This window comes from Crocodylus porosus, unplaced genomic scaffold, assembly GCF_001723895.1.
Source record: "Crocodylus porosus isolate Cpor-Errol unplaced genomic scaffold, CroPor_comp1, whole genome shotgun sequence".
NCBI lineage: Eukaryota > Metazoa > Chordata > Crocodylia > Crocodylidae > Crocodylus > Crocodylus porosus.
Genome location: NW_017728909.1, coordinates 14,687,247 through 14,714,905, shown reverse-complemented (window position 1 = coordinate 14,714,905; position 27,659 = coordinate 14,687,247). Strand labels below are relative to the sequence as shown.

General features: G+C 41.4%; 1 protein-coding gene across 1 annotated transcript in view; it reads right to left on the bottom strand.

The window, feature by feature from the left end:
* RIT2 (Ras like without CAAX 2) overlaps positions 1-27,435 on the bottom strand; it is a 293,525-nt gene extending 266,090 nt beyond the window's left edge. The window contains exon 1 of the mRNA XM_019531825.1: positions 27,146-27,435. Within this exon, the coding sequence (XP_019387370.1) occupies positions 27,146-27,248 (103 nt within the window). The 5' untranslated portion in view covers positions 27,249-27,435. The remainder of the gene's footprint in view (positions 1-27,145) is intronic.
* Positions 27,436-27,659: the final 224 nt, after the last annotated feature.

Here is a 27,659-nt window from a genome sequence, read left to right as displayed (position 1 = left end):
ATAAGACAGATGCACTTTTTTTTTTTTTTTTAATACTATAACCTCTTGCAATTACTGAATTGATTTTTCAAGGATCTGATTCTGGAAACAGAACAGGGCAGTTTTGAAAACCTACAAAATCTGTTAGAAGTTGGATTTCCTTTTATTGTTAAGCACTCCAAGACACTGGAGTGCAGCAATCTCTGCCTTATAAAGGTACTATGTAACCCTGATGTTCTGCACCATTTCTTGCTGCAGCACAGCTGGCTGAGCAATTTGCAATTGCATTCATGTATGTGGATGTTCACATGCAGCAGATTTTCCTATTCAAAGCCTTCACCTGGTGTAAAAAGACCAGAGATTGTCTACTTCTAAGAGTTCCCTCACCTTTACATCATATGCAGAACAAATTCAATAGTGCTTTGCCTGTTTTGGAGGCCTTCTAAAAAACTACATGAGAGGGGCATTCCGGGGTAATCCTGGGATGGATTAGAAGGAGAAGAAAATGTGAGCACTGGCATTCCTGTGTTAGTACATAGCGGGTGTATCTACATGTGCATTAATCAGTTTTTCCTAATGCGCATTACATTTTGTACCTCTGGGTGCCTATATATGACCAGGGAGGCTGCTCTAATGCACTGGAATTGTGGCACATCAGAGCAGACTTCATTAAGCAAGTCTGCTGGAGTGCGGCAATTACCGTGCTTTAGCAGTCTCCTGCATCTCATGTATCAAGTTCCCCCACTTAAAAATGGTGGTGTGAGTGCTTGAACTAAAGCTTGTTCAATGAGCTTTTGTTCAAGCCCTCCTGCTAGCATTTTGAAGTGGGGGACTTTGATACACGAGGTGCGGCTCTCAGAGCTGCTCTACTTAAAGCTCTGCCCCCTTAACTCTCTCAGCATGTGTTAAAGTGCATTCCAGTGTGAGGTACTAAATAAATGTGCATTAGGCTGCACACTTTTTAAAGTGACACTTAATGTGCAGTAGCCTATTTTACTGCGTGTTGGTGTAATTGCATGTATTTTTACGTGATGAGTTGATGCATAGTAAAATAGGCTACTGTGCATTAAAGTGCGTGTGTAGATGCACCCAGGGGCTGCTAGTCAAGAATGAATCTGACCCTGAATTTGAATTAAAATCTGAATTAGCTTCAACCAAATGTTTATTTCATTTGTTTTTATATTTGGTTTGAAATGTGACACAGAAATTGAACTTCCTATAGAAACAATGGAGACCAAAATATCTTGCCATGTTAGGAAATCCCCATAGTATTCTGAATGCTAGTAAACCACGCTCTTTTTTTCCCCCAAGCAATTTCAGATTAAAAGGTAAACCATTTTCTGATAGACTAGATTTCTATTCTAGAATATCATTTTGTCAACACTGATATCTTCTACAGTTAAAAAAAAAAATAAAGGAAACTTGTTTTTAAAAGTTACATTCTCAAAATGCAACATTTTGGATGTATTGAAAAAAGTAAAAATCCCTCCTAAATTCTCACCTTAAATGAATTTTTTTCAAAACTGGGTTGGATAAAAAGGAGTGTTTTCTAATGGGGGAAAAATGTTATGTAAGAAACTTTTGCACCAGCTCCACGAAGGAGCAGAATATCACACACTAGGTAATGTACTTCCTGGCTAACCTATTAGAGGCAGCACAACTAGTTAACAAATCTCTAAGCACATGTAGCAAAAGCAAGCTAATTAATATACATTGGTGAGAGTCCTTTGGTGAGCTGGGGATTTGCGGTTGTTGTGTTTTTTTGCCTGGCATAGCCAGGAGTGAATGGCTTTGAAACAAAGGCACCCTTAAATCACAGCTAAGTCATGGCAGTTTAGCTGGCTACAATCCTGTTTTGTTTTTCAGTGGGTGCCTCTACACGAGACATTTACTGCAGAGCTGCCTAATTAGCAGCACAGTAAACATCTCAGCATCTACACATGTGCCCCTATTAGGCTGCAGTAAACTAATTTACTCTGCAGCAGGGTAGTACTTATAAATACAGGTATTATTCTGCTGCAGAGCAAAAAAAATACCCTCCACAGCAGTGTACATGTAGACACTAGACAAGTTGGCTGGGGCACTAACATGCTTCGATGTGGGAGCTGCCTCCCAGCTAGCTCTGTGCTGAAGCTCCCTCGTGCCTGTGTAGTTCTCAAAAGTTTAAGGAGTTAAGCTTATAGAATGATAAAACTAATTTATTCAGACAGCAGTACCCTGCCGACAGCTCTGCCATTCCCTCCTGCAATCCCCGGGTCCATGTAACAACTTACATATAATACTCTTCTCCATACAGTACCCCAGCCAGCTCCTCTACAGCATGTTGAGCTGGGGGGAGAAGCCCCAGGCTGGCAGACTGACCTCCAGGACCCCTGCCATCTGGAGCTACTCTGACCTGTCTCCACATGCTGTGCATGAATAAAGTGCACAGCTTATTGCTCCAGAGTTAATTGGTCCCAGGCACACGTTCAGACCATGTGCCGGAAACCAATAAACTCCAAAGCAATAAACTCCCAAGCAACAAGCTCCAGAGTTTATTCATGCACCATACTAGCATGTGTAGACACATCCAATTAGGATGTGTCGTTGACTACCTTGGCTATAGGTGCTGTATTCCTAGTCTTTTTCTTTACTGATGCAGAGTGGGGCCACCCTTAAATGCAGTGAATGAGGGGAAAAAAGGGAGGGGGTGGGGAGAAATGGGGAGAACTCACATGGAAAGCAATAAGCAAGTAAAATGACAAAAGTGTCACATAGGAGTATATTTTACTTTCGAAATTACAGTGCATGGAAGCGATCTACTAGGCCACATTTTCAGCACATATAAGTTGATGCTCATCATTAATAAAGCCAGTTCTTACCAGTTTAGAAACAGGCACACAGAGAGTATTCTCCCCTCTTTTCTGATCATATTGCAAGCCATCTCTGTAGTTCAAGTTATTTTGCTAAAATGATCCCCTTAGGGGTTATATAAACTCAGGTGTCTGAATGGAAGCAATGAATTAAACTGTCCCGGAGCAGAGTAAAATACATCGGATGAAAACAAACAGTGATTCTAAATTTCAACAGTGACAAGACCCTGTACATATACCGTGAACCAAAGATTTGACTCAAAAGGACATGACATCAATGTTCAAATATTTAGTATTGACTCCAGCAGCTGATGGTGACACAACTTCTGAACTCTAAGGGGGAAATGCCTCTGGTTTAAGGAGTTGAACAGAGCTGCCAAGACTTATCTATGCAATGTAAATTTACCAAGGCATACAAAGATGCAGAACAAAGGTGGGGCTGTGCTGAGTTTCTAGGAACAAGTAAATGCATGGAGTGCAGTCAACTATCGCTGTTACATATTTTACATTTGGCTTTTGATACATGTACGTGATATTTAGCAGTGTTACACCAGACGATGCAGCCACTTGTTCTCAGGAAAGCAATTCGTTCAACTCAATTACTGTAGTCAGCTACTAGATAGTTTAAATTACATATCATCTGCCTGTTATGCAAAGTTCTCACTTCATTTGTCTCTCTGATTATTTCAGATGCCACTTCGTCTTGGAGAGGATGACATAAAAGGCATCAGACTGTGTTTATCAAATAACGCAGTTTCTGGGCTTGAACCCAAGACATTCTGCACCAAGCCACATGCAAATTGGCCTCCCATTCTTAGAGAGGAAGGGGAATATTGTGGCTAGGGACACTATTTTATTCTAATACAGGTGGTATGATCTTTAGGTGACATTTCTGTAAGCAATGTCCTAACTGTGTCATCACTAACTTAAACTACAATAGAATTAGACAACCAACGAGTGATTTGGGAAACCCAGCGCTAAATCAGTTCAGTTGTAGAATGGGAATAGAAATAAAAATGGGGATAGAAATACAGTAGAGAACCTGGCCACACAGGAATATTATTAGAAGCGATGCATTAAGGCTAACGTTATAGCGGGTGCGTTGACACGAGACATTTATTGCGGAGCTGACTAATTAGCTCCACAGTATAGTCTCCATAACTACACGTGCAGCCCTATTAAGTCGCAGGAAACTAATAAATACCACTCTAGGTTAGTACTTGTAAATGCAAGTCCCATTCTGAAGCAGTGTTGTTCAGTGTGCAGCAATGCACATATAAATGCTGAGAGGGCTAGCTGGGGCATGAGGGTGCTTCAGTGAAGGGGCTGCCTGCTGGCTATCCCTGCCCTGGAGCACCGTTGTGGCCCAGCAAGCACCGCCGCAGCACACTGAACCAGGTCAGAGCAACTCCAGGTTGGCAGGCCAACCCTCTAGGCTACCTGCCAGCCAGGGCTGCTCCAACCCAGCTCAGTGTGCTGCCATCCCAAATGCACATGAAGACGTGGCACCTGGGAGCAATAAACTCCAGATATTGCTGTGTGCTAATAACACATGTAGATGCCCCCCTAAGGAACATCATAATGTGAATCACAGAGGGACCTAGGCAGATTTGCAAGCAGGAAATATTTGCTGTTGCCGATCAGTTAGGTTAAAATAGAGAAGTTCTTTTTTTGAAAAGAGATTTCTTTTCACTGTCCTAGGGAGTCATTTTGCTGGAAATGTTGTACAGTAGTACAAAGTGTCTGGACCAATTACCTTCTTTTTTTTTTTAATAATTATTCTAATACTTTAGTTTTGCTAGTGCACCCCAACCCCTTAGTAGAAAATGGAGATGTGGAACTGTTAAAGCCCAGTCTGCACAACTGCCAGACTTGTCACATCCCATTTGTACTGCACTCTCTGGAGAGAGTAATAGGGTCTAATTGGAAGAGGGATAAATAACATAAGCTATGAACTGCTTGCTGTCATTTCATGCCCTTGTAGTCTCAACCATGATGAAGGAAATGATCAAGGAACAAGAGATCAAACAGGGCAACCTCTAGTGAGAATGAACAGTGGCATGGCAGATAGTGCGGCTGATAGGAGATAGGATCACGGCCTCATGAAACACTGACTTATCTTTCACCGAATCCTCGAAATATAGTGACACCATTTTGAAGCTGCTGACTATGCTTGTATTTTGCGGTGCTCAACAGCTGATCCTTTGTCTGAGCAAAAGCAAAGCTTAGTCAGTTATATACAATTCAGTAAACTAGCTGCAGTGTGTCAAGTCCTGTTTTACTGCTGAAATGCCACAAACTCAGCCTGTGTATATTCCCTTCTAACAGAAGCAAGCAGGAAGGTTTATTTCACTTTTCTGCAAACTTGCATACGTCTACCAGTTTTCTAATGTGCATCCTAATTCACTTAGCAGTGTCATAGGTATCTTTTCAAAGGGCAGCATTCAGATCCTGCCTCCCTCAGAACCATCTCTAGGTGGGAGATCAGTAGATCTCAATAAACCATTATAACCTGTGCAAAAATGCTTCCCTCTAGGGGCAGGTCTACTTGATCCTGAAATAAAAAAGAGGAGGCATCTTAGTGGGACTCAACTGCTGATTGGGAAAATATTTAGCTCAATGTAAGGAGGTGCTTAGTCTTTAGGGGCTGAATCCCAGCTGCAGATGGTTAGCAGTTAATAGTCTGCTTGACTGAAAGGCTGGGAGCAGCTTCAGCTGGTGATTAGCTGCCTATGGTGTTACAAAGAGAGTTAAAACTCCAGGTGCAGAGTTCAAAGGGAAAAGACAGGCTGTAGTATTGGGGAGAAATACTGAGCCAGAAAAGTTCCTCTCTTCTTGCCTAAAAGAAGATGATGGCTTTTGGGTTGTTTGCTTACTTGTTCATTTTGGTTGTCTGGGTTTGGTTAACTTGACTCTTATGGTTGGGAAGCCTCTTTGAGAAGAATACAAATTGTTTTGAAAGCCTGAATGGAGACCTGACTGACACAGCTGAAGAATCTGGGTGAGTGACCCACTTGCACTGCATGTGACTGCCTTTACCTAGCAGCCAGTCTTAAACCGCTGGAAGGAGGACTGCCTTTAGAAAGCTTTTTAATGAGCACAGTATGAATATCTATTCCAGCCCTAATAGGAGGAGTTTCAAGCAGGGGAAGCCTCCTTTTAGCTCTGAGTGCTGCTGAATAGCTTTTCTTCCTCCTCTAATGAGGATTTAATGTTAAACACAAACAAGATTGAGCAACACCTTCCTGGACAATGGCCAGACCCATAGAGTTGGGATCCTTCCAGCTCTTTCCCCTTCTGGCACCATGAATCGCTCCTTAGCTATCCAATGAGCCAACAAAAGACCCTGAGCTTGTGGTCTGGTGTCAGGATATCGCCCTAACATGGAGGTACTTAAGGTTCAAATCCCTTCAGGGGAAGGTGGATTAAAGACTTAAATTTCCCTTGGCACCCCTAGGTAGTCAGCAGCATCAGACTTGTTTCTTTATTTTGCCACAATGGTAAGGAGCTTTCATGATAGGCATGGCGCTCAATGGTGGAAGTGAGTTGTAACAGAGTAAGTTTTTTTGTTAAATGCCTCAGTTGTCCTATTAGTTCTGAGCATGTACGGTAGCTTGAGGTTACACCTTTCATAGACATTAGGGCTGGAAGGGACCTTGGGAGATCACCTGTAGGATGAATATGGAGATGCCTAAAGAAATGAGCCATCTTTGCAGAGGCGTTCACCACGCATGGTTAGATCTTGCCACTACTTCTCCATAGTGTCGCGCTAAAATGTGAGAGCATGCTGCTATGGTGAAGTAGCTGCCAATCATGTGTAAACTCACATGATCGTTGTAGTGTGCTGTATGACAATGTAGCATGTCATTATGGTGATGTGCAGATGTGCCCTATATAGGCAAGTACATCTGTACGCCTTCCTAAGAGTGTTTTAGGAAGCTGTCCTCTACAGTGACTCATGATGCTTCCTTATAAATACTGATAGGTTTTCCTCAGAAATTAAGGTGAAGATTTTTGCATTTTTCATTCACTTTCAAGGGAAAAAAAAAAAGTGTCAACCAGGGCTTATTTGCATAACACTTGGCTGTAGGGCAATATCTGCTTCATTTGCATGGAATATGTGTGTCTTCGTTCATATGCCTTGCTGTCATTTTCCATGGCTGTATGAAGCTATTTGAGGCAATTTTATTAAAGTATCACTATGAGTGGGAGTCTGAAGTGGACCAAAAAAAAAAACAATAGCTAGGTTTGAAAGGGTCTGCTTAAACCTACTCTGCTTAACTGAACTATGCCCAAATTGCTCTAAGTCAGCAGTCACTCCAACCATGTCTACTGGGGTGTGGATGAAGGTGGCAAGAAGGAACTTATTAAATAAGTGCTCTGTTTTTTTGGTTTGGTTTTAAAGAAGATCAGTGCAGACTGTTTGTTTTTTACCAGTGGGGAAAAAATAAGCCTTAGTTTTTCCCATGCTTGATTTTTGTCTTTTTAAGACAGTCTGTAGTGGTGGTTTTAAAACCAATATAGATCTTCTTTAAAGAGCTGTATTGCTTTGGGAAGCTTCCTTTGAGCAGCTGAGAAGTCTTACAGATGGTGGCAAAACCTGGGGCAGAAAAAAAAAATCCATATAGAGAAGTGGTAGAGGCTTTTAGTGAGGGCTTTCAGCTGTTGTTTAAGACAGGGAGAAGTTGTAGAGGGTCTGGATGCTGTGGGCTACAGTTCTGCAAGGAATCGGCCTGCTTTGGATGGGAGCTTGTCCAAGTAAATCTTTGGAGTTGGGTATTATGGAGGTAGGGGCTTCCAGGTCATTATGTAGCACTGATTCCGGAGAACTGTGGGCTTATTTCATATACTCTTGGGCTGTTAGCTAGGTGCACTAAAATCATCCCGTTGACTGTTTTCTCTTTCCCAAAATAAGGCCCCAACTTTAAATCATTGCTTGGGAAGTAGGGTAGCCAACCCTCCAGGATTGCCCTGAGGTCTCTAGGAATTGGATATAAATCTTCAGGAGACTGCTGAGAGTCACCTGGGAGACTTAAAAACCCACTGGACTACTGCATAAATCAAACTTACCATTTGGGCATTCATTAAAATAAATATTTATTGTTTAAAGTGCAGTAGTCGTGTGCATTTGCCTTCTTGACGTAAAGGCTATGCACTGTAATCCATAACTGATCTACGCAACCATGCAAGCATGTTCATGTTGTGCATTGCAGGCATGCTGGCATTTTGGAAACCTCCCAGAATAGACTTTAAACAGAGCTGGCACCCCATTGAGAGAGAGAGAGAGCTTGTTCATTGTGAGCAACAAGGAAGTGTGACTTGGTTTTCTTTGGCTTGAATGGGTGCTCAAGCCCATGTAGTTCGAGCTATTACCAGTAATCCCTAGAGATCAGATCCAGTCTTTTTTCCACTACCAAACAGCACCTGGGAGAAAGCTACACAGGCTGCCCATAATGGCCTTTTAACTATAACTGTCTGCCTTCAATTGGTCTGAAACAAAGGGTGTGTGGCAGGGGGGGTGGGGAGAGGCAATGCCTCTTCATTCCTATACTGGCAGCCCTCTCGGTCAACACTAGGTTTTGGACCATAACCCCGCTGGTGCTGAAAAGATAAGCTTGCAGAGTTCAAACAAAAAAAGCAAAGTCTGTTGGGATGGGATTTTAATCAAGTCACATCCTCTATCAGTGAAGCCCTGAAAACGATTTGGAATGCATTGCTCAGTGGGTCACACGTTATTAAGCTTTCTGAATAAAAGGGGAGAATTAAAATCTAGGCAGTTGGCTTATGATGGCTGATAGACTGTGAAATGAAAATGACAGTACTCTATCTTCTCGTACAGGCACATGCCATTCACTTGTGACCCTTTCTTCTCTTCTGCCATGACTCTGACTGCAGAGAAAAGTAGTTTTTAATTTTGTACCATTCTCATCCCTCACCCTCTTCTTGGTAGTTGTATAGTGCTATAGCTTGTGATGTTCAGTTTCTACTGGATCTTCTCAGGAAATCTTGGAAGGAAATACATGAACGTATTGATTTCTCCTCCCCTTCCCCTCTCCTGCATTTCCCATTGTATTGTATATAGAGCTTGTACTATGTATTAGTCAGCTGTGCATGCCATTAAGTGGACAGGCACCTAAGAATTAGCTGCTGCGACACTTAAACACTATATTTCCTTCTCTCTCCCTTTCTACTGTGCACCTAGTTTCAAGAAGGTACGTGGGGGGGAGGGGAAGAACGCACTTCTATAACGGATGGCTTGTTAATCTAGGTAAAAATGGGTTAAGTGAAAGCCAGCATTTGAAAGCTGAAGCTCAACCAATTGTGACTATAAAAATCTGGCCTTTTTTTGTTAACAGTGAGAGGGCCTTGCCTATTAGAATAACTTGCTAAAAGATTTGGATGGTGGATTCTCCACCAAAGCTTTTCAGTCAGGATGATGCATCTTTCAAAAGATGTGTGATTACTGAAAGTTATGGGCTTGATGCAGAAATTTTGCAAGTGGGATTTGGGGATTCTTAGGTTATTAAAAGGGTCCCTTCTGGCTGTAAATTTTATGATTTTAGTCTTACTTTATAGATCTTGCATAGTATTTGTTATGCCGTGTAAAATGGGCTATTGAAACAGAGTAATTATCCTTATTCCCATTATGCAGGTGGGGAAGTAGAGGCAGAGGTGAACTTTGCTGCTCGAGATCATACAGCAATGCACTAGTAAAACAAGCTCTGGTGTCTATACCAGATCTGGGAAGCTTCTCAAGTCTCATCTTCCTTGGACTATGCTACCTTCTGAGAGAATATACATGATACCATATACATGATGTACAATATACAACTTGGAAAGTGGATCAGGCTTCAAGGAGATGGGAAGGGCAGTTCTGGAGGTGATAGCCAGGTGCATAATGGCTCCATTTTTCAGGCTTTGAAAATAGGAGCGTTCACACAGGAAAGTTTTAATATAGAGATTAATATCTATAAATGAATCGCTCAATGGCATTCAGCTTTCTACCTGCACGTGCTTCAGCTGACAGCTCACTGGCTTATATAAATCTGATTGTATCACGTCATGCAGCTAAAGCAATTTCCGACTTCATTTTTTTTATTTAAAACTAAATGAAGACATCATTAATCAATCTTATTTATGCATTCAAATAAAATCAAGAAACAAAATCCCTAGCTTCAGCCAGGGGGCTGCACTACTAATTTTCACAAACTTTTCATAGCACCCCAGACATGCAACAACTGGAAACGTTTGTACATGCAGATGTCCAGATTCTGCATAGAAATTTGGTATTTTTCCATGTGGAGATGTCATAGCTGGTGTAACCAGAAGAATGCAGGTGCCACCTTCATAAGAATATTTGCACTGTTTTACACCAGATAAAACAGTGGCTGGAACAAGCTGGGTTGGGGTATTTATAGCTGTCAAAGGAAACTCATAGAATGAGAAGGGAACTCATTCTCAGCTGTTTCAAATCAGCAGGACTGGATGGCTAGTGGAGCTCATTTGTATCAGGTAAAAATGACACCAGTAAATGACTGTTACAGAAGAAGTATGTATGCTAACAATTTCTGGGAAGCACAATAGTGAATTGGCTGCCCATTGCTGCACAGCAGATCTAAAGAGCTGCCAAGAATCCAAAGCAGGCCAAAACCGTCTCAGACTCTGCAAACACCACCTGAGTGTTGATCGTTCCAGCCAGTATCCTGGTGATGCGGCAGCTGCAGCCTGTAGGTAGTTTTAGCATCCTCCTGCTACTAGTGTGCCCCGTATATCAGTTAGGGAGCCCTTGGACATTGTGGCAGGGGCATGGGTCAGCAGCACCTGTGGTCTTCTGTGGATGCTGATTTGCGCAGGTGATGGAGACTAGCTCAGAGGCAGCAAGCTACAAATGAGCAACAGGACTGAATGCTCTGCACTCTTACTAATCTTTAAAGCCACGGTGCAGAAGGCATCTGCAGCGGTAGCAAGGGGGGGGTGCTTGACTACCAGAATTGCCACACGGAGGCCTATGTGCAATATGCTGCTCTACCAGCTTCTTTCCAGAAGGATGGCCTGGAAAAGTACTAATCCTCTTGGATCTACCAGGACTCCAGCAGGGTCAGCAAATGGTACAGAGAATGGTCATGACATTGAACTAGCAGGGAAAGGGAGGGTCGCTAAGACTATGGCATCCCCCCCAAACCTTAGTGGGAACAGAGGTTTCACCAGCTTCTTGTAGGAGGAGATCTTTAAGGACACCTTCACTGCCACTACAGAGACTAGGGACACTAGCTAAGTGGTGCAGATCACTTCCTGGCATTCATTAGTAATATCATTACTGGGGTGTGGAACTTACTGAACTTCTCAGCACAAAGACTCCCTAAAACTTCATTGGCTTTGGATCAGGCCTTAGACCCCACCCCCCCGAACAAGCCCTGGTAACTCTCCTATACTTCTGTTCAGGTCTTAGGAATGACTGAATTACAGATAATCAAAGCCCTGGAGAGGACTATAGTAGTGTTACCAGTATATATACCCACCCACTTACTCAATGGCTTCCTTATCAGATGTGCTTATTCTGAGGAAAGCTTTATTTTCTATCTTCCAGTTCTTGGGATCCAGGATAGCATCCAAAAATTGAGCTGTATTCTTTCCGCTCCATTGTTAAGGGCAAACTAGGATTCTGAGATCAGCGCTTAGCTGCCAGATTTTTGTGATGCATGAGGCAGAGCAGAATACAAGCCACTCTCCCACTCTATCTCCAGCTACACATTTTTAATCTGCAATGTTGTCTGTAATCACTGAGCTGAAGAGACACGACTCCCAAGATGCAGGGGAACACACAAGTCTCACCATATCTACAGCTATTTTGTTTGTGCCATGAAAACAAAACTTAAAAACATGCACCTAGTTAGCCCATTAAATATAGATGGATGTGTAAACAAAAGGTCTCATTACAGTGAACATTGCAAGATGATAACGCTGTCATAATGCCCTCTCAAATTAAATATCTAAATTTAAAAAACAAAAACAAAAAAAAAACTAAAGTAAAAACAGACCTTTTCAAGTGAGAATAATTTTTTGGAAAATGTTGCATATTAGGCATTTTCAAAGTCCTCCAAATACCGCACATTTCTAATAACATAATTTTATTAACAAGCAATATAGTTAAAGGGGTTTATGGGAATTATAAAAAGGAAAATTTTAAAATACCATATGTCATGCATTCAGCTAAAATAAGCAAGTGGCTTTTTACATCCACCACAATCCTCATAAATTCTTCTATGTGCTTAAAAGTAAAATGCATGGAATGGGAAGGGTGAACATTAGCAGCAAATGCCAGTGATTTTTACCCAGGAGGATGTCATGATTTTGCGTCACTCTATATTCTAAATAGAAAACAAATCACTCGTGATCTATTTAGCTATTGCTTTGAACACCTCAAACCTCTTGGACATGTTCATAGCCATTTATGCCTTTATGGATACCATTGCCCCTGTTCACCACTTGAGTGTTTCAGGTATCATAGTAAAGTATACCGTCACCCAATCTTCTCTCCCTTCCACCATCACTTGCACTTCACGTACAATTCATGATACATATATTAATAGCAGAGGCTAGGAAAACGACCCTTTCTTTCACTATCCTAATAAGTTATTCAACAGTCCTTGACTTCATTTGGGAGTACAGGCCTTTCGGATGCCTCTACATTGTGGCCAGCATGTCCTGGCTGAGCTATTTCCAAGCATGCTGCACCTATGTTCACGCTGTCATGTTCCAGATGTGGAAATATGCTAATGAAGATGCTTCCAGATGCCCCTTTGCATCTGCTCTTGAGACTTCAGTTATCTCACATACTTAAGAGTGAACCTGGGGATGGCTCTGGAGTAGACTCATCAATGCATTTTGGGTTTATAGCATTCCTATAGGATCAGAGGGGTAGGCCATGCTTGGAGCAAGACTAGCTAGGACTTATTGCCCTCAGACATGTGCAGGGGATACAATTTTACACAAGTTTCCACGGCAGGGGTCCTGGTATATCTATTGTCTACCAATTATAGAGAAAAGGGCAAGACTCTCAGTTGATGCCAATGGGCATAATTGCATTGGCATTTATGCACTATATACCACTTTACAGTTGTGGAGGATCCCTACTTGAAATTAATACTTAAAAAACTTAAAATACTGAGATTCAACCAGTAGGGACGGTCATGCTTTAGAAACAAATACTCTAACATCGCCAACTGGTTTGATCCATAATCTTTTTTAAGTAGATGGCATTGAGGAATGAAAGGCATTCAATCACCAAATATTCAATTCTTGTAATCTATTGTCACTGTCAATCAGTGGAAAGTGGTTATCTTACTGGGTTTGGCAGAGCTCTCAATAATTCATCCTTGAATAATGCACTGAGATTTTTAACAACAATTTTTCATTAAATAGATGAAAATGTGCTTTAGTTATTTTATACTTAAATAAATCTTGTTTTGAATATAACTTAGGGAAATGTGTAGTTTTTAAATGTTGATGGTCACTAGCAATTTATTTTTATAGCTCTTCTTGCAGCCATTTCTTCTATTTTAATAGACTGGTGGCTGTTTAGTTTATGGATGAGTGCAATTTAAATAAATGATGAGAGACTGGGCACTTGGTAACAGGGGGGAAAAATGGATAAAGAGAGAGGTTCACATTTTTACTCTGCTCTTCTGGCCTGGGGGAGAGGCCTTTTTACTCATTTTTTCAGTCTTTTTTTTCCTCCATACTCCTTCCTATCATATTACATTCCTCCTTACCATGCTTTCTTTTGTTCTTTCTATACACCAAGCTCTCCCACTATCCTGTCTCTTGCCCATCTTGGTTTGTCATTCATACACTTTGCCATTCCCATCTTGTGTTATATTTTACTTTTTATCTCTTCTTGCTCCTCAGATGAGGATTGACTTCTGCAGGGAGCTCAATTTTTCAAGGGTGTTGAAGGAGTTGTTTGGAACTGGTTGTTTTGTAAAAAGGTTCATGGCACAGATTTCCTGCTTGGTTAAAACCAAGGCACTAAGCCAAGTCAAACTCTGTTAGACTTATTGGAACAATATATCCACCTCCATAGAGGAAGCATCTTAGTCGCATAGAAAGTGACTGAAATGTTGTTTTAGTTAATCCATGCAAAGCAGGCAGACAGAGAAGATGCACATCTGTTAAACAGACAGGAGGTACGGCGAAGTGGCACCTGAACTACTTTAGAGAGGCATGAGATTTCGTAGGCAGCAACCTACCTCAAATGTCAAATAGGCTGTTGCCTACAAAAGCTGATGCCTTTCTGAACTAGCTAGTCTCTAAGGTGGCACTCTGGCCTACCTTCTGCCTGACTGCAGGCTAACATGTGTAACCACCTCTCATTTTTAGTAAACCAATTTACTAAAGGGATTAAGAGTATGGGAAAGGGAGGAAAGGGGAATGAATGAAAGGGAAAAGACTAAGTCAGCACCTTAAATGGTTTAAACTGGCATAACTCTAAGTCAATGGGGTACTGAGTTGTAAGAGTTCAGATTCTGTCAAATTATTTGTTGTCTTCTAGTTGAGCATTGTGAGGTCATATCTGAACATCTGCTTCATTATTCTGCAAACAGTAAAGGAAGTTTCCTATCAAGATGCCAAGATTGGACCAGTAGCATACTCAGTTCAGAATACTGTTCGCAAAATTTATCCAAGTTCCAAGACAGCAATAAAAAGCCTCTAAAGAATCTATATCTACTAGATTAGATTTGCTGGATCATTTGAAATGACTCTGTGACAGCTGAAAATTATGTCTGTGTGATAAAGGTGCTTGATGAAGACTCTATGAAGATGAGACCAGGTGTTTTTCTGTCATTTGTTCAGATATTAAGCTATATGTTGTTGCCAAGAGCCTAATTAAAGTCAAAGATTAATAAGGCCTTGTATGTGGTAAGGCCTAGTAAATTTAACAAAGCCTTGAAGTAGGCTCTGTGGCATAGTTAAAATTAACCTTATCAAAAGAAGGCAAGGCTTGTATTCTCAGGACTGAACAATAGCAGTACTTGTAGTAGAGAGAATCTGGATGGCTGTAAGTTTTCAGCATAGCTCAGAAGCTATAAATTGGCTGGCACATCCAGAAATCATTTGAAGGAAGATGCAGCTCTATAAAAGAAGTTCCTGATTTAAGATTAACTGCTGGCCTGGATCAGTGGGCCCATAGATCTCGGAGTCCAAGGACTGAATACCAGGGTCCATCCCGGTACCCCTTGGACAGCACCAATCAGGGATGCCTGACTTCACTGAGCTTTGCAGAAGAGAAATGTCGTATATCAGGCATCAGAGGGGACTGCTGATAAGTTGCCAACGTGAATTTTTATCACCTGTTGTTTTCTGTCTTAGTATAGTATGCGTAGTCATGTTTTTACTAAGTCAATAAACCTTTCCTACCTTTCTACCCCTGGCACACTCTCAATCCCAAACCCTCCACTGGTGGCTGGGACAGTCTCCTTTTCAACTCAAATTATAATGTTCTTTTTGTTAGTTGTCACTTTGCACAGAGCAAACACAGTAGAAAATGAGATGCTGGCATTATAAAGCTGCATTGAATGTGAACAGAATTGTGAAGAATTAAGTTAGATGATATGACATTACTCAAGACCTCACTACCAGCAAAGACTTAGGGAAAGCATATGCAACATTGTGCCAGCTGACTGTAATTAAACCCTGTACAAATCAGAAACTTGGCAGTGGGTGGGATTCCATATACCTTGATTAAAATATATGTGCATTAGGCTTCACCTTTTTTTCTTACTTTGCTTGAGGAGTGCAAAATGTGCCCTTTCCTAATGTGACCATTATGAAAAAGCAACTTGAATTTTGGGCAGAAAATCAGGGGTAGGGGCTACAGGTAGACATCACAATCCCAGTGCAGCAATTCCAGAGATTTTGCTCCTATTACCTCTTCCGCTTATGCAAGTAGAACACCAGCTGTGAAATGAAGCATTTTAGCCAGCTTCTTGTCTTGTGTAGGTCCACTGAGATCTGATCCACGGTCTTATATATTATTAGTTAATTGTCCTAGCTTCCAGCAATCAGTCTTCCAAAGACGGTAAGAGCCACGCAGCTGAGGCTCTGAGTAGTGCTTTGAAGGCATGCAGTACCTGTCAGTAGAGTTGTGCAAACATGATGAGTTCTCTAGCGTCTCTCTATATTGAAGAGGGGGGGGAAAAAAAGAAAAGAATAAACCTTGCCATGCTTGCAGACATAAAGGAAGCTTAATTAAAGTCAATGGAGAAATTCAAAGTTGAAATAGATTAGTGCGGGAACAGAGGGAAATAGAATAGAAAGCATAGAAGGAGTGTAGATGAAAGCAGCAGTAAAGAAAACCTGTTCTTTCCTAATTTGTGCTTCGAAAGGTCTCTCTAATGAATTCCCTTTCATCCAAACTACAGCAGCCAACATGTGCCACACGCTGCAGATGGTTTGGCTCAGCAGCAGGACCCGGTTGGAATGGAAAGCACAGTCCCTGTGGCTGCCTCACAGATTGTTTATAGCGGAGAGCGTCTGACCACGCTCATGAAACCTTCTTTGTTCCTTTATTTGAGCATGCAGAGCAGTGAAATGCTTCTGTTTTGGGAGCGGGTTTTTTTTGGTAGTTTGACTCAGGTTGCTGAGCAGAAAATCCAGCTGTGGAAAGGAATAGTTCTGTTGAACAAGCACTATTGAAGACTGGAAGGAAAACCAAAGCAACATCATCTCTCTAGAAGTATGACTACGTACGATGAAACTGTCTTGGAATTAGCATGTGTGTGACGTTAAGCTCTAGAGGCAATCCACTGGTGAGCTGTAGTCACATCACAACGTGATCCAATAGTGGTAAATTAAAATGTGATTGGGCGCCACTGTACCTTTCCAGTGTGCTGATTGGCTCACTTGGAAGTAATTCAAGGGATGGGCTTCTACAACCCAGTTCCTTTGGGAGACATTCCTCAATCTGATCAGTCTCCAGCTAGCAGATATTTATGGATAGCTACCACACCAAGTTGGTGCCTTATACATTAATACAAGTTCCTGCCTTTAATCATGTCATCTCATTTCTTCTGAATTTTCCCCTTCCTCATTTCCTGCAGGAAGTGTTCCCTTTGGTTTTTATACCCTATGGGCATGTCCCCATGAGTGCACACATGTTGTTTGTAGCACCTCAAAGCAATCTGAGGCACTGCAAACTGCATGTAGTGCACATATGCCCATGAGCCACACTACTATTTTGCAGCATAGTGTGTGTGTGTGGCGGGGGGGGGGGGTTGACACAAGGGCATCCTGGTGTAAAACAAACAAAAACAAAAGTGGCTTAAAAAAAGCAGTGCAGCACAAATAATAGCAGTATGTACTGCCAGAAACCAGATCCTAGCTGGGCAGAGCCACGCTCTGGCTGCGAATCAGGCTCCAAGTGGCTAGCTCGGTGCTGCTGCTACCACAGAAGGCCCCCAGGATCCCAGGTAAAGCTGCTGGGGCCAACCCAGGTGCTGGCCCCAGCCTCCCCTACCCCCCAGCTCCCTTTGCCATGTGCCAGAGCAAGCATGCTGGGTCATGTTCATATTTGTGCCACTGCTATTTGTCCTAGAGGAAACAAGTGCCCCACACATGCGCTTTCATGGAAACGTGCCCTTCGTGTATTATTGATTGCCATGCCCAGCTTATACAAGTCTCTATAACTATAAACCAATGTTTTATGCACACTTTAAGTACCAAAGAGGAGAAACAAGGCCCAGACTTTTTAACCAGACTGAAGACATGTATGTCTTACAGTCATCTGTCAATATAAATCAAACTCTCTACTCCTTTTATTCACTTCTCTGAGCTATTTTCTATTTCTCATAATGTTCTGGTAATAATGGGACCAGAACTGCATACAGTGTTCTCAGAAGCCAATTGGTATTTTCCATTCAGAAACCATCATATTAAATGCACACACAGAATTGCTAATTGAATCCTTCTGTCCTCCAGTCACTGTATTGCGTGAACTCCTGAAATAATTAAATGCTTAAACTCCCATGCCTGAGATGCATCATTCTCACCATGAGGTCTGTCCAAATTAAAAAAAAAAAAAAAAAAGAAGAAAGGTTGTACTCGATCCTGCCTGGTAGAAAACAAATGTGTTAAGGACAAATGTGAGGAGTCCATGTTAAAGTTACAAAATGACATGAATCATCTGGTCAGATGGTCACAGTCCAACAAATGCTTTTTAATGCAGCCAAATGCGAGGTAATAGAACTACGAACAGGAAACCATAGGGAAAACAGGACTCATAAACTAGAGACAAATGTCACAAATCCCAAGAGAAAATATTTTGTCCCAGGATCGTACTGACATATCTACCTGCCCCAGTTCAGGTCCCTCTGTAGTGTTATGGATTAAATGTAGTAACATTGTACATCTGTATGGCCACGGACATTCATTCCGGGGACAACCCTGTCAGGCTTTGGGCTTTTGCTGGCCACCGACTGGAGAAGAAGCAGCTTAGAAAGGCAATGTGTACATGACTGTGCTGTTCCTGTTTTGATCCAGATTAAACCAGGATGTCAAATAAGACATCTAGAGAAACATAAAGGTCACTGTCATTAGCTGCCTTAACACTGAGCTATCTCCCACTGCTCTGGCAAAAAACAGCATATGGGATTTTTGGAGGTACAAAAAGGAGAGTATCAGATAGGAGCAGAGAAGTGATCATGGCTCTCTAGCCAACACTGATAAAACTGCTACTCGAATAATGTACTGTGTTTGAGTACTGGAAAGATGTGGAAGTACTGGCAAGGGTGCAAAGGAAGGTCACAGAATGGGCCATATGAATAGAAAACTTATGGAGCTCAATTTATTGTCTTTACTGAAGACAAGGTTGAGAGATGACTTGGGGGTGGGAAGGGAGATGAGAGAGTTTCCATCTTGCTAAAATATAACCAGATACAGTTTAGTAAGTGAGGAAGTTATGCTGCAACAGGAGCACTCAGTTCACCAAAACTTAGATTGTTTAAGACCACATTGGGTACCTTTTTAAAGAGATTCTCTAATCTAGTGTCTCGAAACAAAACAATGTACCATTTGAGTGAACAAGATGTTTGAGTTGGATGGGTATGAAGGTCCTTTTTGGCTTGAAATATGTATGCATCTATTCATTCCCTTCCTTCTTGAGAACTTGAAAGAACAGGCTCACCAACATTGTGCTCAAAGTGGCAATAACATTTGAATCTTTTCAACAGGTCAGTGCCTATAACCAGATCTTGTGCTACAGGATTCAGCTGATTGCCTAAGAGGGTCAAGAGAGATTTTTCTTCCTTCCATTTCTTCCATCCCCTCCACCCCCCCACCCATGCACATCTTCATCTGAAGCATCGAGCAATGTCCACAGCTGGTAATGAGATACCAAAGAGAGCAATGCAGAGAGTCCTCTTAGATACCTGTCTAGCAGTGTTGTTCACATGCTCAGGGCAACACATATTAACTAATGGGAGGTAGGGAAGAAATTTCCCCCCTCTCCCAAGTCAGATTGGCAATGACCTTTTATTTCTCGTGTTTTGCAGCACAGAGTATAGTTTGTTTGCTGAGATCATCTTTGCATCTCTCAGCTAATCAATTCTCTGCCACTGTGGGGGCCTCAGGCATTGGTGTCACCTTGGCCTCTCCTGTTCTCTGCCGGTGGCACATTGTAGTTTAGTTGCCTGGGAACTGAAATACATCAGTTGAACTGAAATCATTGGGCTTAATATAGGGGTATACATCTGAATTTAATGGCCTGGGATATACAGGAAGACAGACTTGATGATCTAATAATCCCTACTGGCCTTAGAATCTATGCTGCCTTTCACAAGCAGAGTGGATAGAGAACACTTTATTTTCTGAGGGATGCAGATGTATCTATTTATTAAGGTATATGTGGGTGGCTGGATTTTCACTCCAGCTATAAAACTGGGGAGTTTGTGAAGCAACAGTAGAAACTGTGCAAAGGTAATTGCAAAATGTCTTATTAAAAGGAACTTCAGAAATCAAGAGACATGGCTAGGTACCAGGAATTGCAACCTGCAGCATGAATAGGGGCCACAGTTTACCACCCAAATTCACACTGAGCTGTGCCGAGCCACCCAACATCTTCCCCGCTGTCACTTGACCAGGAAGGTAGTATTCAACATGAACACAGGTGCAAAAATCTCACCCATGTGTTTTCACTCTAGGTCAACTGTAGTCCTTTGTGGTTTTACCATTAGCATGACCAAAAGGCAGGGAACAGTTGTGATTAGGCAAGAGCAGACCAAGAACCAGAATGTGACATTGTTATCCCTATTCCCTCTCTTGCTCTAGTGGGTAAGGAATTAGTATAATCCCAGGCATAGTTCATCTTAACACCCTCTGGTCCACTTGGCTGAAGAACAGGGAAGCAGATTGCAACCTTTTTCTGCATATCACCTCCCTATACAGGAAGGAAAATAAGAGCGCAATAAAATTTACTCTTGCCTGTGAGCTGTACCACATGATATGGGTAGCCTGACAAAAGAACTTAAGTTATATCTTCACTTGGGTCATAGGTGTACCCTTTGGGTTTCTCTTATTGCAGTGGCCTTCAGCAATACCCAATGTCTTTGTTTTTTTTTGTAGTCTAACCATCAAGTACCTAGCAAAATGACTTGTCACTTGTAGTATTCAAACTGGGTGGCTCACTGTGCTAACGAGGTTATTCTGTCCTCCCAGACCTTTCCCAAAGAAGGTAGGATCCGGCGGGTAAGAAAAGGAGGACAGAAAAAATTGTCATGGATTGATATAACATGGTTCTATATGTATTTTATTATGTCATGCATGTAATTAGTCTTAATAGCACCCACAAAAGGGTAGTTGCTTTCCAGACAGAGAAGTCCCAATCACTGCCATAAGCAGATACCTACTATTGTTCAATATACTAAAAAGCCTCTGTGACATTGCATTATGATCTGTGAAGTCTAAATTCTTCTTTTCTATTGATAACAGTGAAAGACTGCCCTTTGGATTATATATAATGTTGTGCTGTATTGCGTACAGGGTAGGTTGTTCAGAAAAAGTGTTGCATTGTGCACAATGGATATCACATGTACTTAGTGTAGCACTAGTCTAGTAAATACACATTCCTAAGAGTTACACTAGGGATTAATTAGATGCAGTATATTTGAAGGGCAGATATGAAACTGGAGTTACTGGGTAAGATTCTCAAATTCACAAATCTTGGCTCAGAGAACAAGGAAATCAATTTAGACTAAAGGGCAATGGGTATATAGTGGTTGTAAATAAACAGATTGGAAATCAAACTGTTGTTAACCATGACAGTGATGAGGTCTTGCAATACCCTTCCAACAGGAATAGTGGGGACAGAAAAAAAACCAAATTCATTTTAGGGTCTGAAAAGGGTTTTATAATGATGTTTCTTGTAGAGGTGAGTGACCCAACACCCCACTTCCAGCCTTATGGCCTCCTGAGAGTATTTCTAGCACCTGTTCTCTGCCTACATGTATTTTTCCCCTGATTTTTAGCTGGAAGCTTAAAATAAGTATTTTTTTGCCAGAACAATATATGTGATTTTTGCTTAATCACGCCTACCAAATGTTTAGTTATTCACTCCCATATCCGCCGTGAACATCAGGGGGAAATCTTTCCTCCAAGAGAAGAAAGTAATTTTCCATCAACAAAATATTTCAGGGGAAGTTTTTTAACAGCTCCAGTTTTGATCCTAGTTGTGATTACTTAGGTTTGATCCTAGCTGTGGATCGTAAGGAAGGATGTTCATATTTCTTCTGCTGCACCGTTCTGTTATTCCAGTTCTGAGGTGTTCTGACCAGTACTTTTCACCTCCAATGACTTTTCTTTTCTTTTTTTTTCTAGCTGGTACTAGAGGGAACACAGATACTCATCTTCATCCTATCTGTCAGGTGTAACTATGGTTAAGGCATGGAAAAAATTGAGTCGTATATAAAGCAACCTATTGATAATAGCATCCCTCTTGAGGCAGAGGGGGGTTTTTGTTTTTTAATTCACATATTAGGGTATCTCAATTTGCTTGTTCTTTTTACTAAGCTTTACTCAGCTAATTATTGCTAATCTTTTACAGGGTGTGTTGTAATTAATTATTGTTATTAGTATAATTAGAGTTGCTAAAATTAAGCATAAAATGAATGGCCTCAGGATTTTAGAGAGTCTTTTGTTTGGCTGTTTTTTTTTTTTTTTACCTGCATAAAAATACATCTTTAAACCAAGTCGGGTAGGTAGTGTCATTTGGCTAAAGACTTATCTTCAATCTGGATGTCAAAAGTAAGAGGAATACTACAGAAACCATGGGGCTCTTACAGAATGCAGAAGGCAATGTAGTTATGGATAACGAAGAGAAGGCTTACATATTTAATGTCTTTACTTCAGTCTTCACAAATAGGGGCAGCTGCCAGGTGACTAGGTGGTGGCAAAGATAGGAAGGAGACAGGCAGGCTAGATGAGTACAAGAACAAGTTAGGGATTACTTGGAGAAGATAGAAACTTTCAAGTCTAAGACATATCCTAGGGTACTAAAGGAATTAGCTGTGGTACTTGCCGAACCATTGACTTTCCCCTTGACAATCTGGGCGAGGACCTAGATGACTGGAAAAGGATAAATACAGTGCCCATCATTAAGAAGAATGGGAAGAAGGAGTGTCCAGGGAACTACAGACCAGTCAGCCTGACCTCAATACTTGGAAGGATCATGGAGAAGGTCCTCAAGCTACCCAGGGCAGAATGAGATGATCAGGAACAGCCAGCATAGATACAGAAGTCATGCCTGATGAACCGATTTTCCTCCTATGATAAGATGATTGGCTCTGTGGATGTGGGGAGAGCTGTGGATGTGATATACCATGATTTTAGCAAGGAGTAAGTTTTCATAGTTTCTTAGTTGTTAAGGGCTGGAAGGGACCCTAGGGATCATTGGGTCCGATCACCGTGCACTTGTGTGAACTTGCATGCCTTAAAATTTATAGTGAAAATAGGTATTTCTGTAAGACTGTTTTTTTTCTCCACTGAATGGTGCCATTATTGAGATACTAGCTGCTTGTCATATTTGGGATCAGGAAAGAGTTTTACCCCATAGTCAGACTAGTATGGACTGTAGGGATTTTTGCTTTCCTTTGTAGCAGGGGGCATAGCCCTCTTCTTGGGATATCTTGAACATATTTTTAACAGTCTTTCCAGCAGCATGACACGGGCCATGTGGTCACCCTGCTTTAGCAGTGGCATATTAGGGTGTTATGTCTTGTGTTGGGTCAGGCTGACTGTTTAGTGTTGCAAAGAGGTTGGACAATGTATTTGTATGGGATGGTTTGAAGAGGGATGATTCTGTCCTACGGGCAAGGGGTTGGAATAAATGAGGTCCCTTCCAGTTCTACTTCTCCATGATTTCATATTAGACAAAATCTCATATGTGGTTGGGGAAAATGACACATCAACAACAATCAAACCAGAACTGAAGAAATCCTTGATATTTTTATGTTGTAATCTGCAACTAAAACCACAGTGAGGTGGTTGTTTTAAAATCCCTACCATGACTTTACCCAGTACTGAAAAACCACAGGTTTGTGGTTCCTTTTTATGGTTCATCCTTCTGAATAACAAGATTTTTCAGAGGGAATCTGTCAGTTTTATTGATAACAACTCAATTTTCAGTTGACTTCTGGCCTCGTTTTGTCCCCCTGACATTTATAACAATCTTCACAGAGGTCAGTATGTAAGTTATAATTTAGGTATTGAAATATATGGGTTCATGCAATCCTATATCTGACTTTGAGGTTCAATATTTGAAAAATTCATGACCTTACTTTCACTTGTTTCTCTCTTTTGGTTAAAAACAAGCATCTCATGATTTTAAAAATAAATCAATGTCTTAAGTTAGTTCACAACTGTTCCTAGACTTAATCGAAAACTTGTTTTATATTCTGAGATGAGGTATATTTTAATACATTCTAGTATTTTATTTTAGATATTTGTCATGGTTTTTATTAAAATTCTGGTTTCAGTTATACTACTGTCATTAATGTTGTTAGATGGGTATAGATATAAAGATACCTTGGCCCTGAAACTATAACCAATCAGTTTTGTGATGGTAAAGATCATTTCAATAATTAAGCTTGTTGCAGTTAATATAAAAACTAAAACAGTTTGGCTTTGCAAAATTCAGTTGGAAACTGTAAGATATGTGAATTTGTTGAATCTACACATGTGAATCTAAAGTTACATTCTGTGGAATCTGCTAATGCCAATGCAGGTATAGTTTTACTTTGTTTCTAATATATTCTGTGCCTGCAAGTCTGGCAGTACTCTTTGGTTAGGGACAGAAATTACACACAAAGCAGTCTAGGTGATGAGAAAATCTGTAACACAATGGAAGTTCAGTGCACATAAATGTTTTCAAAATGGCCCAAACCAGTTTAAGATAAACCTGGATGGATGTAGTATTAGACTTAACTGATTTAGGTTAAATCAGGTTACTGAACTTCTGTCCCAGATCCCCTCCAAATTCAAGTTCCCCAATATCCCAGGATGCTTCGCACCTCCCCCACAAGCCCCTTCCTCACAGGGTGGGCAGTTGGCCCAAGCCATCTGCTCCAGCCAGTAGGGAGGCATGCTCTAGTGCCCCCAGACTTCGGCACTAGACCCCTGCAGGCATGTGGCTGTATTTCCAGAATCAAAATGGCTTAGACTAACCTACAATGACTCAATCAATTCAGTGTCAGGTTTTTTTTACCATCTCTACTTATCCTTTCTCACAGTTGTAGCTTGAGTCATTTATTTCCTTGGACAAATGCAATAGAAACCTAGAACCACCTAAGTTCTTTTGAGACATCTCCAGTGCAGTTGCATTAGCTACAGAGTGAAGTGTCAACATCTATGTGTGTGATGTTATTAGGCCACAGCAAACTAATTAACACCAGTGTAAGATAGTACTGGGGATAGTACTGTCTTGCTGTGGAGTAATTAACTGTGATTAAACCCACATGTAGATACTGACCCTGGGCGAAAGTTGTGCCCTGTCAGTCCAGGCAGCAGTGGGCCCTGCTCCTGCCTACCACCTATCCACAGGGCTCTGCACTTTCAGCACCCTTATACCTCAGCCAACCCCTCTGCTCCCCGATGCCACTTCCCAGAGCCTGGGGCAGAGCGGGGCAGGAGCAGCCCTGGCTTAAACTGTTCTGCCGCAGCTCAAATTGCTGCTATCCCAGGTGCACATGTAGACCATGCACCTGAAGTAGTTTTACTCTGGATCTAGTTAATTACTTCAAATTAATTGAACATGTAGACACACCCACTGGTTTTATACTACATGAATGATCTCTGTAAGCCTTTGAATAGTTTTCAAATCAAACCAAGCCGGACTATTGAGAAATAGAGACTCAATATATGTGTTGTAGCCAATATATGTGTGGCTTGTATCAGGGAGGTAATTATAATGTAAACATATATTGTGCATGCAATAAGGACTTCCCTGGACTTCACCTGAAGGTTAACAAGCAATCATTCATGGACTATAATATTCCTATTGTACAGTAACTTCTGCTATGATTTGTTCCTTTGAAGGCAAAGAAGTTACTTGTCGTAACTGGCCAGAGTCACTGTGAAGAAGGCACAGGAAAATGGCCATTAAATTAATTTACACTGTTTGTTTCCTGCCAGGGCTGGATCAGGAAATGTCAAGATACTAAAGAAGCCTTGTTCTCACAAAATCACCGCTCTAATTTCCAGGCCAAGACGATTTGAATAATTTGGAGCAAGATTCATGTAGGCATCTGATCCTTCAGATCCTTCTCTAAAGAGACGTGATTAATCCTTTGAAGTTTCTATAAACTGGATCCAAAATTATTTCCTCCTGATCCAACTCCATTATGAATATAACAACATAAACATCACTGCTTTGAAGTGTCATTCTTCATGGAGAACCTTTCTTTTAAATTAAAGATGTTTGCAAAGACAGAACGGGGAAAAAAATTACTGCCACCTTTTGGATACTCTAAGCAAAACAGATCATGCTGGAAGTTGCATCAGAAACGTGCTTTACTGAGACCTGGCTTGTAATACAAAAGTGAGTTCAGAATTACAGGGAGCAAATGAGTGCAGGTAACCTGTTTTGTTCCCCTCTTCCCCTGCCCCACCGATTTTCATACAGAGAAGAGCAGTGAATTTTCAGTATGAATTAAGTGCAAACAGTGTTATTTACTCAGTTACACATACTGATGAGGAACATGTCTTTTAGGCAATGGAGAAGGCCCTAAAACTGAAGTCAAACTGAACGCTAGAATAAAGAATATGGATATGCAGAACCATGAGACTCCTTTACTTAAACGGTGGTTGTTCACAGCACTCTCGCTGTATAGCTGGAAAACAAAGCAGGGCTGTTCTATATTAGCAGTACAGTTTAGTTTCACAGCCTATTTATCTTGCCTGTCCTAAACTTATCCTGCGCTCATTTGGAGCTGAGGCTGTATAAAACCATATCACCATTTTATTGTAATTTCCTGTTGATGCAATTATATTCCTGTTGTGCAGGGTTCAATATACTGGCTACCCAGACAGACACTGCATGCTCAGCAAAGTCATTTTAAGATCAGGGATTGTTAGTGTCAGGAAGAATAAATCAAAAGATGATAATATCTGCGAAAAATAAAACTTTGTCCAGGGAAAAATAATGACTCTGCTAGACAATAGCAAAGCTTGCCAAAACTGGACAGCAATATTAAAACATACTGCAGAGCAGCCTTATTGCCGGGAGTGAGACTCAAGCATGCATCCTATAACTTTCCAGATGGGAGATGAGGGCCACCGGCTGAGCCATGACACCACATAGTTAAGAAGTCCAGAGAAGAGATGTGTAAGTCTAGTAACTCTGGGCACACTCCTCACTTTACACTGTGGAGCTGACTTTGAAGCTAGTTTCCCATGTGGTCTTTCACAAGTCTTATCTAGGAAGGAGGATTCACAGGACAATAAGCTACACCCACCTTGCACAACATCCTGGTACCCCTTAAAAAGTATCATAGTGGCATTACCACTTTGAGAACTGAGCAGCAAGCTAACAGACACTTCAGTGCCTGAAGCATAGAGAGAACAGGCTGATCTAAAAGAAGCGTCTTTTTTTTTCCCCCCATAGCAAAATTAAGCTGACTCATTGCCCCAGTCATTAATTTTGACTCCTTTTTATTCAAGCCAACTCAAGCAGAAGGAAGGGGGGAGCCTCATATCCGCCCATTCTTGTTCTGAGAAGTTTGCACTCCAGTTCACCCCTTCTCCCCCAAATGCTGCAACTCAAAACTTACCGCTTTTGCCAACTCCCCCTGCTCCCAGCATCACCACCTTGTACTCCCTGGAGCCTCCTGATGAATTGCTGGAGGTGCTGATCGTTTCATTTTCTAGCTCCATTTTGCACAAGGGAGCAGAGGAGAGGAAGAGGGAAGAAAAAGCAACTGACAGGTGCTTGCTCTGATCTTACGCAACTATAAAAGAGAGCGCAGAAAAAGAAAGGTATAACACGAGAGGTACGTTTTATCAGCCTCACACTCGCTGCTGTTCCTGTGTGTTAGCTGGAGAAGGTCTCATAGCAACCACTTTAACAGCTTCCAATAAAAATCTTTCTCTGCCCCCTCCCATCTCTGTATCGTTCTCCCTGTGCTTCTCTTCCTGGACACAAGCAGTTTTGCGAGGCTCGAGAGCCCTGGTACCTCTGGGTGTTGCTGAACCTTTGGAATTGCACTAAGTTGAGCCTCTGGAAACAATACAAAAAACCCAAAAAATCCCCCAAGAGATTCATCTCTCTTAATTTTGCAGCCTGTG